Source organism: Cinclus cinclus, chromosome 5, assembly GCF_963662255.1.
Source record: "Cinclus cinclus chromosome 5, bCinCin1.1, whole genome shotgun sequence".
Lineage (NCBI taxonomy): Eukaryota > Metazoa > Chordata > Aves > Passeriformes > Cinclidae > Cinclus > Cinclus cinclus.
The window spans coordinates 46,793,450-46,807,198 of NC_085050.1; the positions used below are offsets into that span (position 1 = coordinate 46,793,450).

At 47.7% G+C, this 13,749-nt stretch overlaps 1 protein-coding gene across 4 annotated transcripts; it reads left to right on the plus strand.

The window, feature by feature from the left end:
* The first annotated feature begins 2,594 nt into the window (after window positions 1-2,594).
* On the plus strand, window positions 2,595-8,849 carry PPP1R3B (protein phosphatase 1 regulatory subunit 3B). Of its 4 annotated transcripts, none has more exons than XM_062492912.1 (2): window positions 2,595-2,609; window positions 5,469-8,849. In XM_062492912.1, the coding sequence occupies exons 1-2, from the start codon at window positions 2,596-2,598 to the stop codon at window positions 6,358-6,360; spliced, it is 906 nt and encodes a 301-aa protein (XP_062348896.1). In that variant the 5' UTR covers window position 2,595; the 3' UTR covers window positions 6,361-8,849. The 4 variants fall into 4 exon arrangements, with proteins under 4 accessions (XP_062348896.1, XP_062348899.1, XP_062348900.1 ...); XM_062492915.1 differs by lacking the exon at window positions 2,595-2,609 and adding an exon at window positions 2,890-2,929; XM_062492916.1 differs by lacking the exon at window positions 2,595-2,609 and adding an exon at window positions 3,897-3,906 and having other exon boundaries at window positions 5,471-8,849.
* The last annotated feature ends 4,900 nt before the right edge of the window (window positions 8,850-13,749 follow it).

Genomic DNA, 13,749 nt, shown 5'->3' on the forward strand with positions numbered 1-13,749 from the left:
GAACAAGCTCTTCTCATCCCTCTGCAAAGTGGGAGGGGTATGGGGAAAGCTGTAGGGAAATCACAAAGATCACTGCACAAGGCCTAGCACTGAGCTAAATATAGCCACTATCTCAGCTTCCCAGAGATAAGAGCCTATGTCCACAGTCTGCCACAATGCCCTGCCCAGACATCCACCTACCTTTGCTTCAGGGGCAAACACGAAGCCACAGTTGTGCAACAACCTGTCCCGCTCACAGCAAACAGGGGCAGAAATGCACCCTGAGCCACCTTGTGTGCATTCTATGTCTGGCACTGTGGGCTGGCTGGGCAAAGCCTGCACAGCACAGAGATTAACCAGCATCTCCCTTAGCACCTCCATAGCGCCAAGCTGCCAGCAACCATAGTGACAAGTGTGAGTCAGGCTGGGGCTTCCACCAGTTTTTGGGGCTCATTCCATTAAGTCCACCACTTCCACCCAAACCTCTCTGCACCAGTGACGCTGAGCCAGGGTGCAGTGGCTCTGCCTGGAGAAGGGGAGGCAGCAACTGGAGGGGGTCCATGGGCCACGACCACCTTATCCCATGTGTGTCTCCTGGGGAAATCTGAACATGGGTTCTTTCATTTCTACTGTAAACCCTGTCATTATGTAACACATGATAAAATCCCACCAATAGCCTCAGCACATGAAGAATTACTGTAAATCTGCAATACTCCTGCAATGAGTACATCTTTCAGCTCTCTCTCCCCAACTTTAAATGCTACCATTGCTTTTATCAAAAAAGAGTTAATGAAAAAAAAGCATTTTCCCCCCAACAAAACCCTTTTGCCTTGCAGAGCAATAAGTTTATTAAATGGCAGCTTCCAGCAGGAAGTCTCCAGCTTTAACAATAGCTGTCTGTGTTTCCACAAGTTAATGGTAAACAAGTGTTGACACTTCAATCCTGCTTTTCTGCTTTGTAAGGAAGGTGAGAGAGCAGAATTGCTTGCAGCTGTGCAGTTAGAGGGCAGGTGTGGCAGGAAAAGTATCTTCACTGCTACCATGGGGAGAAGGTAAATGCACCATCCCTATCTTCCAGCAGGCTTTGCAGCCTCTGCTGCTGCTTTCCCATGGAGGTGGCATTTGTCCACAGAGCCATTGCCCTGACAGGGAGGCCAGCTCCATGCACACTTTCCAAATAATTGAAGACACTGGGCTCTGTGCTGACATGAACTCAGGAGCAGCCCAAAGGACCAGAAATGGGAACTGGAAGTGGGAGGACACTTGGGAAGATCCCTTGGCCCAGCTGGCCCTGCAAAACAGTGGGGTCTATGACAGAGCATTGACTCACCTAGCAGATGTTTTCAGGATGCTGGAAACACCTTTCCAGCTCTGCACATGTGATAGATAGCAATTCCCATGGAGCTGATCTCTTTGCCAGCCAGGCCCTTGTTGGTGCTTTTTTCCTAATGGATAGAAGCCATCTCTGCAAAAACAGGCTTTTTTTTTTTTCCACTGTACATCATAAATATTGTCCAGAAAGCAGATTTTTGAGTATCCTCCAGAGATTTCTACCCAGGACCAGCACAGCCCTGGCACTGTGGCCACAAGATATAAATGTGAGAGTTACCCTCCTCCCCACCTGGCCCTGAGCACCCAAACACCCTGGACCAGCTCAGACAGGTAGATTGGTGCCCCAAAAAGGTTTTCCTCAAGAGTACATTCCTGTCAGTTTAGCTGCTTATTTGTGGCACCTGGAAAGCCTACTTTGCCCCTCTCAGTTTTGGCCCCTCAATTCAGGAAGGACACTGAGGTGTTGGAGTGGGTCCAGAGAATGGCAACGAGGCAGGTGACTGGTCGGGAACACAAATTCTTTGAGGAATGGCTGAGGGAGCTGACGGTGTTTAGTCCAGAGAAAAGGCTCAGGGGAGATCTTAATAACTGTCTACAAATACCTGAAAGGAGCCTCTTCTCCCAGGTAACCGTGATATAACAAGAGGACATAGTTTTAAGCTGCAGCAGGGGAGGTTTAGGTTGGACATTATAAGGAATGTATTCACAGAAAGGGCGGTTAGACACTGGAATGGGCTGCCCAGAGAGTTGGTAGAGTCACCCTCCCCAAGGTGTTTAAAGAAGGACTGGAATGGCATTTACTGCTATGGTTTAGTTGACATTATGGTGTTCAGTCATAGGCTGGACTCAATGATCTCAGAGGTCTTTTCCAGCCAAACCGATTCTGATTCTGGACACACAGGGACAGCAACCTGGCACAGGAACCAACGGATAGTGAGACTGGGAGTAGCCGACGCCCGGCACTGAGCTGGTCACTTCTACCACAACGAGCTTGCCCGGCCGCGGAGGGAGTGGCGGGGCTGCTCGGCGAGGTTCCCCCACACGGGAGCGGCGGCGCCGCTTGGGGAGCTGCCCCCACAGCAGAGACCCGCGGCCTCGAGCGGCCACTCAGGCCCGCTACCCACCGCCACCCCGCCCAGCGGGCCAGTCCCGCCCCCTCGTGTGCCGGGCGCCTGCGCTCGGAGCGCGCTGATTGGCTGCAGCTCAGTGGGGCGGGGCCGGACGCCCTTAAGAGGTCGGCGCGGGGGCCCGACTGGAGTGAGGTAGTGCTGCCGGATCGGCCTCATGTACTGCGCCAGGTACGGGTGTACCGGCCGCTACCCCCGGCGCTTATGCTGTTCCTCCTCCTCCTCCTCCTCCTCCTCTCTACCTGCCCTTGCTCGGGTTCGCAGCCTCCTCGTGTGTGCGGGGGCGGCTCTGGCGCTCTTCGCCGCCTTGCCGTTCCTGGGTGAAAACGGAATCCTGCGGCTTGGCTCCTTGCAGTCCTCCGGTCGAGCCAGGAGCGGTAGCGGCAGGGCTCTCTTCTATTGCCTCTCCCGGGTCTGGGCGGCGTGGCTTGACTAGTGTTGCGGAGGGGACGGGCTGTAGCTAGTGAACACCGCCCCGCCATGCACCTATGGTAAGGGGGCTGTGCTCGGCGGGGTGGCCTGGCTGCTCTGGCTCGGGGAGGAGGAAGGGGGGTGCTGAGCGTCCGAGCGCTGCTTCAGCCTTGTCACGACTGCGAGCTTTGGCTCGGCAAGTGTTGCACGCCCAGCCCTGTGCAAGGGGTCACATGTCCCTAGGCAGCGTGGGAAGCAGAGCGGAGGCAGCCGAAGGGGTTTGATAATGGAGGTATAAGTAATTCCATGGTTCTGGCTTAATTCTCGTTTGTAGAATGACAGGAGGCAGGAATGCGTGGCGACAGACATCCTTTTCTGGAGACATTAAAGCTACAGAAAGAAGTCTGGAAGCAGAGTCGAGTTTGTTCTCCTTTTGAGGGGTGAGGGAGAGGAATTGGTCCCTATGTACCTGCATTGGGCTCCCTACCTTGCACTTTTTGCTTCCTGGAGCTTCATTTCCTGAATGAGTTGTCAAAACTGGCTTCCTGCTTCCACATTCAAAGCATATGAAGTTCAAGACAGCTTTCCTCAGCCGCAAAAGGGGAAACCTGTCTCTGGCTGAGAGCTGGGTATTAGTAAACTCCAGTGCAGAAAAAGTTGTCTGGGATATCAAATGAACTGGCTGTTCATAAAACCACAGGGCTCGCACTCAAAGTTGGTTATGAAAAGCTCTTGCTACAGTTTTTAGCTTGGAAAAAAGCTCCAAGTTATGCAGCTGGGCTGGGTAGTTTATGCCTCTGCATTTTAAAACTGAATAACTAAGGCTTACTATGAAACCTGACTTCTCAGAAATTACAGGAATTCATCTGAATAAATTTTCCTGAGAAAAGATGCAATGCAGATGAAACTGACCCAAGTAAGAGGAAGCATTGGAAGCTGCATTAATTTAAAGGAAGAAATGACCTGTATAAAGTGTATATGAACAAAAACTTGGCAAAACCAGGTAGAGATGAACAGAATAGCGTTAGCAAACAGGTGGATCTGAGGTGTCTGTCTTGTGCAGCTGCCCTTGAGTTGAAAGGAGGCACTGCCGAAGGAGTTGGCTGGTGGGTGTGTTGGCATGAAAGCCTTAGCACATGTGCTCTGAATAAACAGATGCCCTTGCTGAGTGGATGCTGTGGAAGCCTGCTCAGAGCTGCTGTGTTGGTGTTACAGGATAGGGAGTTGAAGTACTGAACTGGAGAGTGTGGCTCTTGCTTTTTCTTGGCATGGAAGCAGCAGTCAAGTGCTAGAGCTGGCTGTGCATGGCTTTGGCAGCTAGAACTCTGCTGCATTACAAGGCCAGTGGTCACTGCTACTGTTGCTGCTTCATCCCCCTCTGTGATGGGAGCAGCTTTGGACCCTGGCCTGCAGGCAAACAGGATATTTATTAAGGGAATACTCTGTTTAAAGTCAGCTGCAATGCAGTTGAGTTAAGGGGGAGGTATATGATAAATCCATCCAGTGGTTTATCCAGACCCAGGCCAAAGAGAGTCTGCCAAAAGCATCCATCTGAATATCCATGTAAGGGCAGGAGCAATAGGCGCAGTGTTCTGAGAGCTACCTGGCTGTCAACTCCAGGACTACATCTGGCAAAGTACCCTACATTGGATGTGTGGAGAGAGAGATGCTGCTGCATCCCTGGAGGAGTTGGCTGGGTGCTGAAGGAGGCCGTAGTGGAGGGGCACATGGCCTGTGCCTTTTGCGAGCAGGACTTGTTTCCAAAGCCTCAGTGAACCTCAAGTAGGTGAGTTGTGTTTGGCAGAGCCCTCTGCCTGTATGGATGTTTCCCAGGGGCTTAGCACAAACCCTATGGAGGCTTGAGATGCAGACTGTGTCCTAGAGGTAAAATTGGCTGATGTGCCTTCTAAGCTGGTGTTTGTTTTAAAGTGGAATAGAGGGAAGAAAGTTCCAGAGCAGTGTTGGCTAAGCCTGTGCCCTGCTGCTGTGTCAGACTCTTGATATCTTTACAATACTACTTTGAGGCACTTTGGATGGAGCAGTTCTGGGGGACAATGATGAGTGAAGTGTGTATTTCAATGGAACAAGTGCTTTTTGGCTGACATCTGGAGTTTTATGAAAGGTGAAGTCAGTTGTGTATGGGAGCTTGTGACAAAATGAGTTTCTATTCCTACAAAAGCTTGTTAAGCCCTGGGGAGAATCTCTCCTGGAGGAAGGAAAGCACATCAGGAGTACTGCTTTACATAGCATTGAAATTTGATAATCTGGGGGTTTTGTGAGCATTGGCAGGACTGAGCCATGGGCTTTGCTTTGGATTGCAAATGCCTTGAAGCCTGCTATTGCTAGCTTAGTGGGACAGTGTCCTCATATGTGCCTTCAAAGGGCAGCTCTGTCCGTTATAGCAGTTGGAAGAGCTGTTCAAGGGCACAACAGGCTCTGGTCCTGCCACTTCTGTAGTGTGTTTCTCACCATATCTGTAAATCACACCACGTAAGTATCTGCCTTTAATTAAGAAACAAGCTTATTTGGAATGGCTGGGTGGAAGTAATATTTCAGCTGTCTGACAATTAATGTTAAGTGGTTTTCTGGCACCAACTGACTCTTCTTCTCGTCTTCCAGAGTATTAGACTATTTCCCTCACAAGCAAGCAATGGCTGTGGATGTCGCGATGCAGCTGTACCTGTGCTCTTCACCCTTGCGAAGGGAGAAGTGTGCCTGCAAAATTGCTACAAAGCCAAGCAAGCCACTGAGGCCCTGCATCCAGCTGAGCAGCAAGACTGTACTGAATGGACCAGAAGAGGCAGCAAGCTCCTTCACACACAACAAAGCAAAGAAGAGGGTGTCATTTGCAGATAGCAGAGGCTTTGCTCTAACAATGGTGAAGGTGTTCTCAGAGTCTGAAGATCCTCTAGATATTCCTTTCAACATCACAGAGCTGATAGACAACATAGTGGGTCTGACAACAGTGGAGAAGGACCGCTTTGTCCTGGATTTCATTCAGCCCTCTGTAGACTACCTGGACTTCAGAAACCGCCTTCAGACAGACTGTGTCTGTTTGGAAAACTGTATGCTAAAGGAGAAGTCTATTGTGGGAACAGTGAAGGTGAAGAACCTCGCTTTTGAAAAGACAGTGAAGATCCGGATGACGTTTGATACATGGAAAAGTTTTGTAGATCACCCATGCCAGTATGTCAAGGATACGTATGGAGGGTCAGGTCAGGACACGTTTTCCTTTGACATCAGCTTGCCTGAAGGAATTCAATCACATGAAAGAGTTGAGTTTGCCATTTCCTTTGAGTGCAATGGGAGGGTGTACTGGGACAACAACAGGGGCACAAATTACAGAATCATATGGTCAGAATTGAAGTCTGCCCAGGAAGCTGTTCGTTCCCCACAGGCTCCTGACTTTGGCAGTGCATTTGACCAGTTAGGGAGCCCTTGGTGCTCCTATGGCCTGTTTCCTGAGTGGCCCAGTTATTCAGGCTATGAGAAGCTTGGGCCCTACTACTGACCCAAGGACAAAGGCCAGGCTGACTAACTGTTGATGGTGTGTCTGCAGGCCTTGGGGCTGGTCTGAACACATGTGTATGAATAGGTGGAAGATATATGGCTCTGTGTAGCTTAGCATAAGCCTCCCAGCAAAACCAAATGTGCAGTATGCAGGGGGCTTAGAGAAGCAAATCTGGCTCTCCAGATTGTCAGAGGACCAGGGACTGCTCATGTCTCTTCAGCACTTCTTCTTCCTCTTCAGTAAAGATGCCAGTGTCCAGGGAAAGGCTACAGTGCTTATATTGCCTGTTCAAGCTGTGTAGTGGTGGCTGCTTGGTATTGCCTGCCTAGTATTAAAAGGCTCTTTCAAAATATGTCAGAGTATTACATTGTTAGTGGGCTCTACTACAGCTGCAGTGTTCTCCTTGCAAAGTTGGGCTGTGCCTGTCAGGAAATAGTGTGGTTGGATTGCCAGGATTGTAGTCCTCTCTTTGCACACATCCTTGTAGTGATGCTCTTCCTACTGGAAGCAGAAAGCATGTTTTGGAAGTGAAATGCAATGTGATGACAGAAAGTGTGGCCCTATAGCTTGCTGTATTAGGAGATAGGCCTGTGGGAGAGGATCTGATCTGATATGCTTAGTCACAGGTCATTACATCAGATGAGCTTGAAAATCTCTGATACCACTGGTATTACCAAAAATAGAGATAGCTGTAGCTGTGTGGTATTTGTAACACAACCATGGATTGACATCCTTGACTGTCTTCTTCAAAACCTTCTTGTTTCTTGAATCACAAGTGATCAATGATGATTTTTCCCCCTGATAGATGTCTGAAGTTGGCAGTGCTGGACCCTGAAAATGCATTTCATTTTCCTGTGGACTGTAAACCAGAGTTTCATCCAGCTGGAGCCCAGGGTCCTGTGCAGGAGACTCTGCTCAGGTGTTATAGGAGCTAAACACAAACAGACCCCATGGCTGTCTATGCTGTGTCCTGTACAGGAAAGTGGCTGTTGTGTATCTATTGTGGTGGAAGTGCCTTGACTGCGAAAGGGGTAGTATGTGCTGTCCTAGCAATGTTGTGGGAGGAATAGGCTTTGGAATTGATGTTGCTTTTTAAGATCTGGTAATGGTTTCTTACTCTGTGCCACCCAACTGCTTGCATGTAAGGGTGCTGTGGCTGTCCTGGATGAATGTGCTGGGCTTCCCTCCCTGCTGGAGCAATATCTGCCAGTTTGACCTTCAAATGCCCAGACTTTGCATCTCTGAGCATGAAAAGTGGCTCACCCCACCTATGTAAAGAACTAGCCATGAGGAGAGTGAGATGCAGGGTTATCCTGACAGCACCCCTGCATATGAGACAAATCAGATGTGAGTTGTCCCACAATTAAAGAGGTGGCTTGTCTTCTGGATGTATGGTGAGGTGGTGAGCTTGGCAGTGCCAAACAGCCTCACAGACCATCTTGGGTGCTAACTGAGTAGAGTAACTTAATCCCTCAGCTCAAAGAGAGAGTACTGAACAGTTTCTAGAAATAGAGGTCAAGGGAATACTACTTTTTCTAGTGCATAAGCTTTATATTAAATTTTGGGTGCCTCTAGTAGCTTGTGGATGTCCTGAAGATAAGCAACAGGCTAGACTACTTAACTTTGTTAACATAGCTTTTAATTCTGGAGACTAGTGTATAAATATTTAGAAGTTGTTTTACTCTAACCTAGAAGGGATACTCTGATCACTCTTGGATATCAAAAGGGACAGGAGCTTGAAGGAAGACTAGCTGGCCTTCAACTGCTACTTTTTCAAAATACAGAATCAGTACAAGTCTTCAGTGTGCCTGATCACTTAGTCAAGGTGGTGAATCTACTTGCTAGCTCAGAGCTCATCAGGTTTGCTTCCTTTGTTCAAACAGCTTCTCAGGTCAGCCATTAGAGACTGCATCTAGTCTCTCTGGAAGGGACTGTTGCCTAGCTTGGCTTGGTTTTAAACTTAAAGCAAGTTTGAATCACACTGATGCTTTTTATTTTAGTGTATGGTGTTGGTGTTGTAAGACACTGACTGTGGAAAAGTCGTGTTCTCCTGGCACCTTCTTATGCCTATGGAGGGCTGTCCGTGAGCCAAAACAAAGTATGTGGGTATGGGCTGCTGTGGATGGTGGTATCTCCTTACAGGCTTGTTTTCAGGCTGTCCATTGGGTGTGCTTAGGGAGGAATGTGGAAGATAAGCTAGAAGAGCAGTGCCCTAAGTTAAAGCTAGTCTGGGAACCGGCTATTTGATCAAAAGCCGTTTAAAAATACTATTTGTGGCCTTTCCCTTTTTTCATTCCCAGTGTGAACATAGAAATTAGGGGGTTCCTCTCCTTGTTCTATGCCTGGAAGTGCCTTGTAGGATGTTTTGCATATCTGTTTCTAAAATATATTTTTGTACACAACATTCAAGTGGAAAACGCACTTTATAATTGCCATGTAAAGACTCTTTTAAAAAAATGTCTGTTTTTATCTAATTGTTAAAATAAAGGTGGAACAAAATGTTGTCTATCTTGTTTAAGCACCCATGGGGCTGGGATTTGGACACACGGGTCCAGCTTCCTGTAAGTGGCCATTGGTAGGGAGGAGCACACATCCACTCTGAATTATGCTGCCTGAAACAGGAAAGAGCTGCCTGTTTCTGCTGCCTTCCTGCCAACACAAATGCTTTCATTACCTCTGCAGCCGTGGAATGGGAGGAGCCCCGATCCCTTTCTCTGTGCTTCTAGGTTTCACCACTAATCACTGTGTTTCTGAAGTACTCTTCACTCTTCCCTTGCTTGCAGTGCTAGGATCAGCCTTTTTGGGTTTCTCAGCTTTTGTTTTGAGTCAATCTCCCTTCTCCCCTTTCCCCACCTGGACTTGATCTAGGATTAGTGCTTTACCCACTGTCTGTGTACTGGGCTGTGATGGATGCTTGGAGAGGTGTTGCAGAAGAGGGGGAAGGCTCTTTTCTAATAACAGGATTAAATGGAAGCTAGACCCTTCTTTGGGTCCAAGTAATTATCTCTGTTGTCACTACACTAAGAAGCACTAGCAGGAAACATTCCCTTTGCAGAAAGGAAACAGCTGGTGTAAATGCTGGCCAGGGTCAGTTTTGGCATTTGACCTGGATTTCATGACAAAGATTGAGCCTCGGTGATACTATGAAGGTGTATTTCAAACAGCTACTGAGTTGGGTGGGATTTGCTGCTTACAGATAAGGTAAGATGGGAAGGGGAAGAAGAAGTGTTTGTCTTGGTGTGTGCTAGTTTGAGCGGCTCTTCAGGCAGTGCTTCCCATCTTGATACAAAGCTTTGCAGAGAGTGAGCTTAGCCTTTGCTCTATACAGCAATAAAACCAAATACCTTCTGACTGTGGCTCTTTCCAAGTCTCATGCTGTCATAAGATGACTTTTTTAACAACTGCTGTTCTTTTACTCAAACATACAACACAGGTCTCTTCTAAAAAGTAATTGGGTGGCTTTTCTGGCTGCATTAAAAAAATTATTGTGCCCTGCCTCAGGTGAGGGTGGGGGTGGCTTGGCTAGGCCTGTTTTCACATCTGAATGCTGACCCAAGCTCATGAATGAGAAAACTGCAGCCAGACATTTGCTGTAACAGCATTGTGGCTGAAAACCCCTTGTGAGGAGAATTTTAGTTTAGGGCATAAGGGAAGCTGTCTGGGGTAGCTGAGGAGATGGTGCAGCATTAGAAGGGCCAAGAGAACTCAGCTCTGGAGTTTCTCCCTAATGCCCAGGTGTTATATGCTAGATGATACAGATATTGCGATTGTTGCATTCATAAAACCCTTGGTGACAGGTATGATTGTGTACTTGCTGTTTAATATACAAAGATTTCTTAGAATGGTCATGCCATTGCACTGCCTCCCCCAACCACTTTTCTCTGAAGTTCTCAAGCCTCTGTATCCTAAGGGATTTTGGTGCTACCTCTGGGTAGAGATAACCAAGCTGTGTTATCGTGTTGATCTTGGATGTGTTTGGAGGTTCAGTTCTCCAAAGTTTGTATTCTGGGTATAGTTTGGTAAAGGAGAGGGGGGGCAAGTATTCTCCTGTTCCACATCTACCCCCCTTTGCCTATCTCCCATTGGCCTGGGGATGCTGTCCTACAGGGAAGAAGCTCTGCTGGTCCACTGCTTTCACAGCAGCCTCTAGAGCACACTGGATCGCATGTCCTGGGTACAGTGGTAAAGGCAGGATCTAGGCTCCCTGCACCTGCATCCTGGCAGAGCAGTGTCCAAATTGTTGTATGAGCACCCCATATTCTTGCTTCAGATATTTGCTGGGGGACCCATGCTCTGGGGAAAAACTACCCAGAATGAGATCATATGCAGAGGGACATGTCTCTTCCAAATCACAGGAGTGTAAATGTGTCCAGATAGTACTTTGTTGCCGGACCAAATTTTTCCTTGATTTTAAATGTAGCTCTTAGAGGCACTTGTGGGAGAGTGATCTGTGGAATGTGTCTGCCTTGAAACTGGAGGGTAGCATAAGAGGGGAGAAAACTATGGCGTGTCATTTCCCAACAGCAGTCAACTGTTCTTCAGTTTCCTCTCCACAAAGCAGCAGCAAATGAGCCTAAGAGACAAGTGTCTTTGGGGGAAAGTCTCTTGATCTCATGGCAAAGGATAAATGGGGTTTACATTCCAGCATGTCCCATGGAGTTCCCTGTTGCTCTGTAGTGTCTCCTTTACTGGGACACTGCCCTTTTCTCTCTTACACACCATGATGCTGTTTCCAGTATAGTCATCACCAGACTCAAGCATCAGCTTGATTTTACCATGTCTTCCACAAACTTGTACATGGTCACAGGGGGCAGGGAGGGCACTTGTGTGTAGTGGGAGAAGACTATGTGAGGACGCAGCTCTCAGCAGCACCAAGAGCAATCTACCCCTGGGAACAGCACAGAGCTTTGCCAAAAAGCCAGCAGCATGGGGCTGGGTTGTGATGTTCCCAAATTCCCCTAGTGTTTCCACAGACATTCCTACTGGGCAGTTCAGCTGTCTCTAAACTATTGCAATAAACCATATTTATATCGTCGGGGGTTTTTTTGAGATAACTATGCTTCAAACCAGCTGCTCTGACCCAGCGAGGTTCTGCTGCTCTGCCTAGCCTGTCTTTATCCTTCCCCTTGGAGGGGTATCCTGCCAAATAGTTAGCTGTTTTTAAAGCCCGGCTATTGACATTTACACAAGGCTCAAAGAAATAAAAAGGGTGTCTGTGTGGAAAAATAATTGCAGCTGGCCTGTTCCTTTGGTGCAGATAAGTCAGACCAGTCACCAGTTTAAATACTTTGGCTCCTGGAATGGAATATGGACAAGGCCTTCCAGCCAATGCATTAGTCATAGATGTCTTCTCTGCTCTGTTGCTGCTATGCAGTCTCAGTAGGAGGGAAGGCTCAAACTCCTTAACTCACAAGAAATATGTTAAAAAGGCATGAGAAGAGGGTGAAATATGCATAAATGTTTTTATAATTTCCATTATTTCTGATGTGGGAAGCTTGTTGAGATCATGCTACCTTACTCACAAGGTAAGCAGGTACAGGACAAAAATATTTCAGGGCTGTCGAGTCCTAATATGTGTAGTTTGGAGCAAGGGAGCAGCTGCCATGCACATACAGCAAGGTACTTGCAATCCTCCAAGGCATCCTACAGTAAAAGGTAGAGCCATGTTCCCACTACAGTTGCTGGAAAAAACCCTGCTGTCAAGAGTTGAAGCCCTAAATTGATCTACAGCCCACCTTCCAATCTGAGAAAAAAAGAGCCCACTTTTCTCTCCCAACATTCAGTATTTAGCAATTCCGAGCTCATGATCTCCTGCACCTGCTTTCCATCATTATGGCCCCTGCCAGAACGAAACTGGAGCATTATGAGCAGGAGTGTAATTCCTCAGTGTCTGTGTGATGACACTCCAGTGCTATGGAGACAATCACTTTCATAGGAAGAAATATAATACCCCTCTCCAGTCCACTGAGGGTTTTATGACCACGACCATTCTCCTTTTACATGGTTTTCTGTTTGATACCTGGCAGGTGTTGCTTCTCCTGTATTTCCCTACTTGCTGTGGTTTATTGGCATCTGAGTGGCCATCAGAAATGCAGTGTTTCTTCTCCTGTATTTCCCTACTTGCTGTGGTTTATTGGCATCTGAGTGGCCATCAGAAATGCAGTGTTTCTTCTCCTGTATTTCCCTACTTGCTGTGGTTTATTGGCATCTGAGTGGCCATCAGAAATGCAGTGTTTCTTTATCCATGTGCTTTGCAGAATGTGTCCTTGATGGTGTTGCAGGCCAGGGTTCAGGGTAGCTATTAGATGATGTGGCACCTTCCACCCCTTGTGCACTTGGTCACTGGGCTAGGAGACATTGGAACAGGTCTCCCTCTTGGGCTGAGGACTGTTACAGTCCAGCTTTATTTTCTTCAAGAAGCTGTCTGTGAGCAAATCAGGTCACAAAAGGAGACAAACTAAAACCAAATAAATCTATCAAACCCTCTGCTCATTCGCAGTGGCTTGGAGAGTTTCACTTCAAAGTCTAGAACAATTATCTCTTGAATGCTTTATAGCCATGCAAGCAGTCATAGCAGACACATACCAACTTTTAAGTTGGTGGTCAATGAGATCTCCTAGACAACCAATTAATCTGCACACAAATCTTTCAGTGCTTTGAAATGCCCTGCAATAACAGCCCAGTGCTGACAAATAGTGAACCATAAAACCAGCAGGGATGCACTCCTGGGAGTTTTTACAGGATGGCAGTGCAGTAGCAAGGCAAGTTACAAGAAGCACTCAGAAATAATGCCTGGTCTGGTAGGCATCTGAAGGTGAATGATCAGGCTGCAGGCCTCTCCTGAAGTGGAGAATATGGTCTTACAATGTATGGCCTGGGACAAGCCCCTCAGTGCTGGGTTACGCAACCTGACATCAGAAACACACTGCTCTTGCTTTCTGTGTGCTGGAAGGGCTAAATCTATCAAAGCTGCAGCTGGAAACAGCTTGGGAAAATCCTGCATCACATTTCAATGTCTGGGATGAAAGAGTGCCAGCTTGCTTGCACATCATGCCAAACTGAGCCAGCAGAGGCTCTCAGGTTTCTTTTGTCTTTATACAGCTAAGGTCACACTCAGCATTAAAGCACTGCTCAGATCCCCAGATTTTCCAGCTGTACGGCCACACTGGAGAAGATGCAGCTCCTTTGAACACCTCTGAAGCCACCTGTTAACTTGAGCCATGCTTTTCAAGGGGCTGGGAATTGCCTGCAGGTCACTCCTGACCCTTGATCTTCTGTGTCTCAGTGGTCCCTTTGCTGAGTGGAGTCATGCTGGCATTCTAGCACAGCACATGCAGTTATTCATCAGCCAGCTTTCTACAGCAAAGCCCCCTAGTGATGACAAAGCAT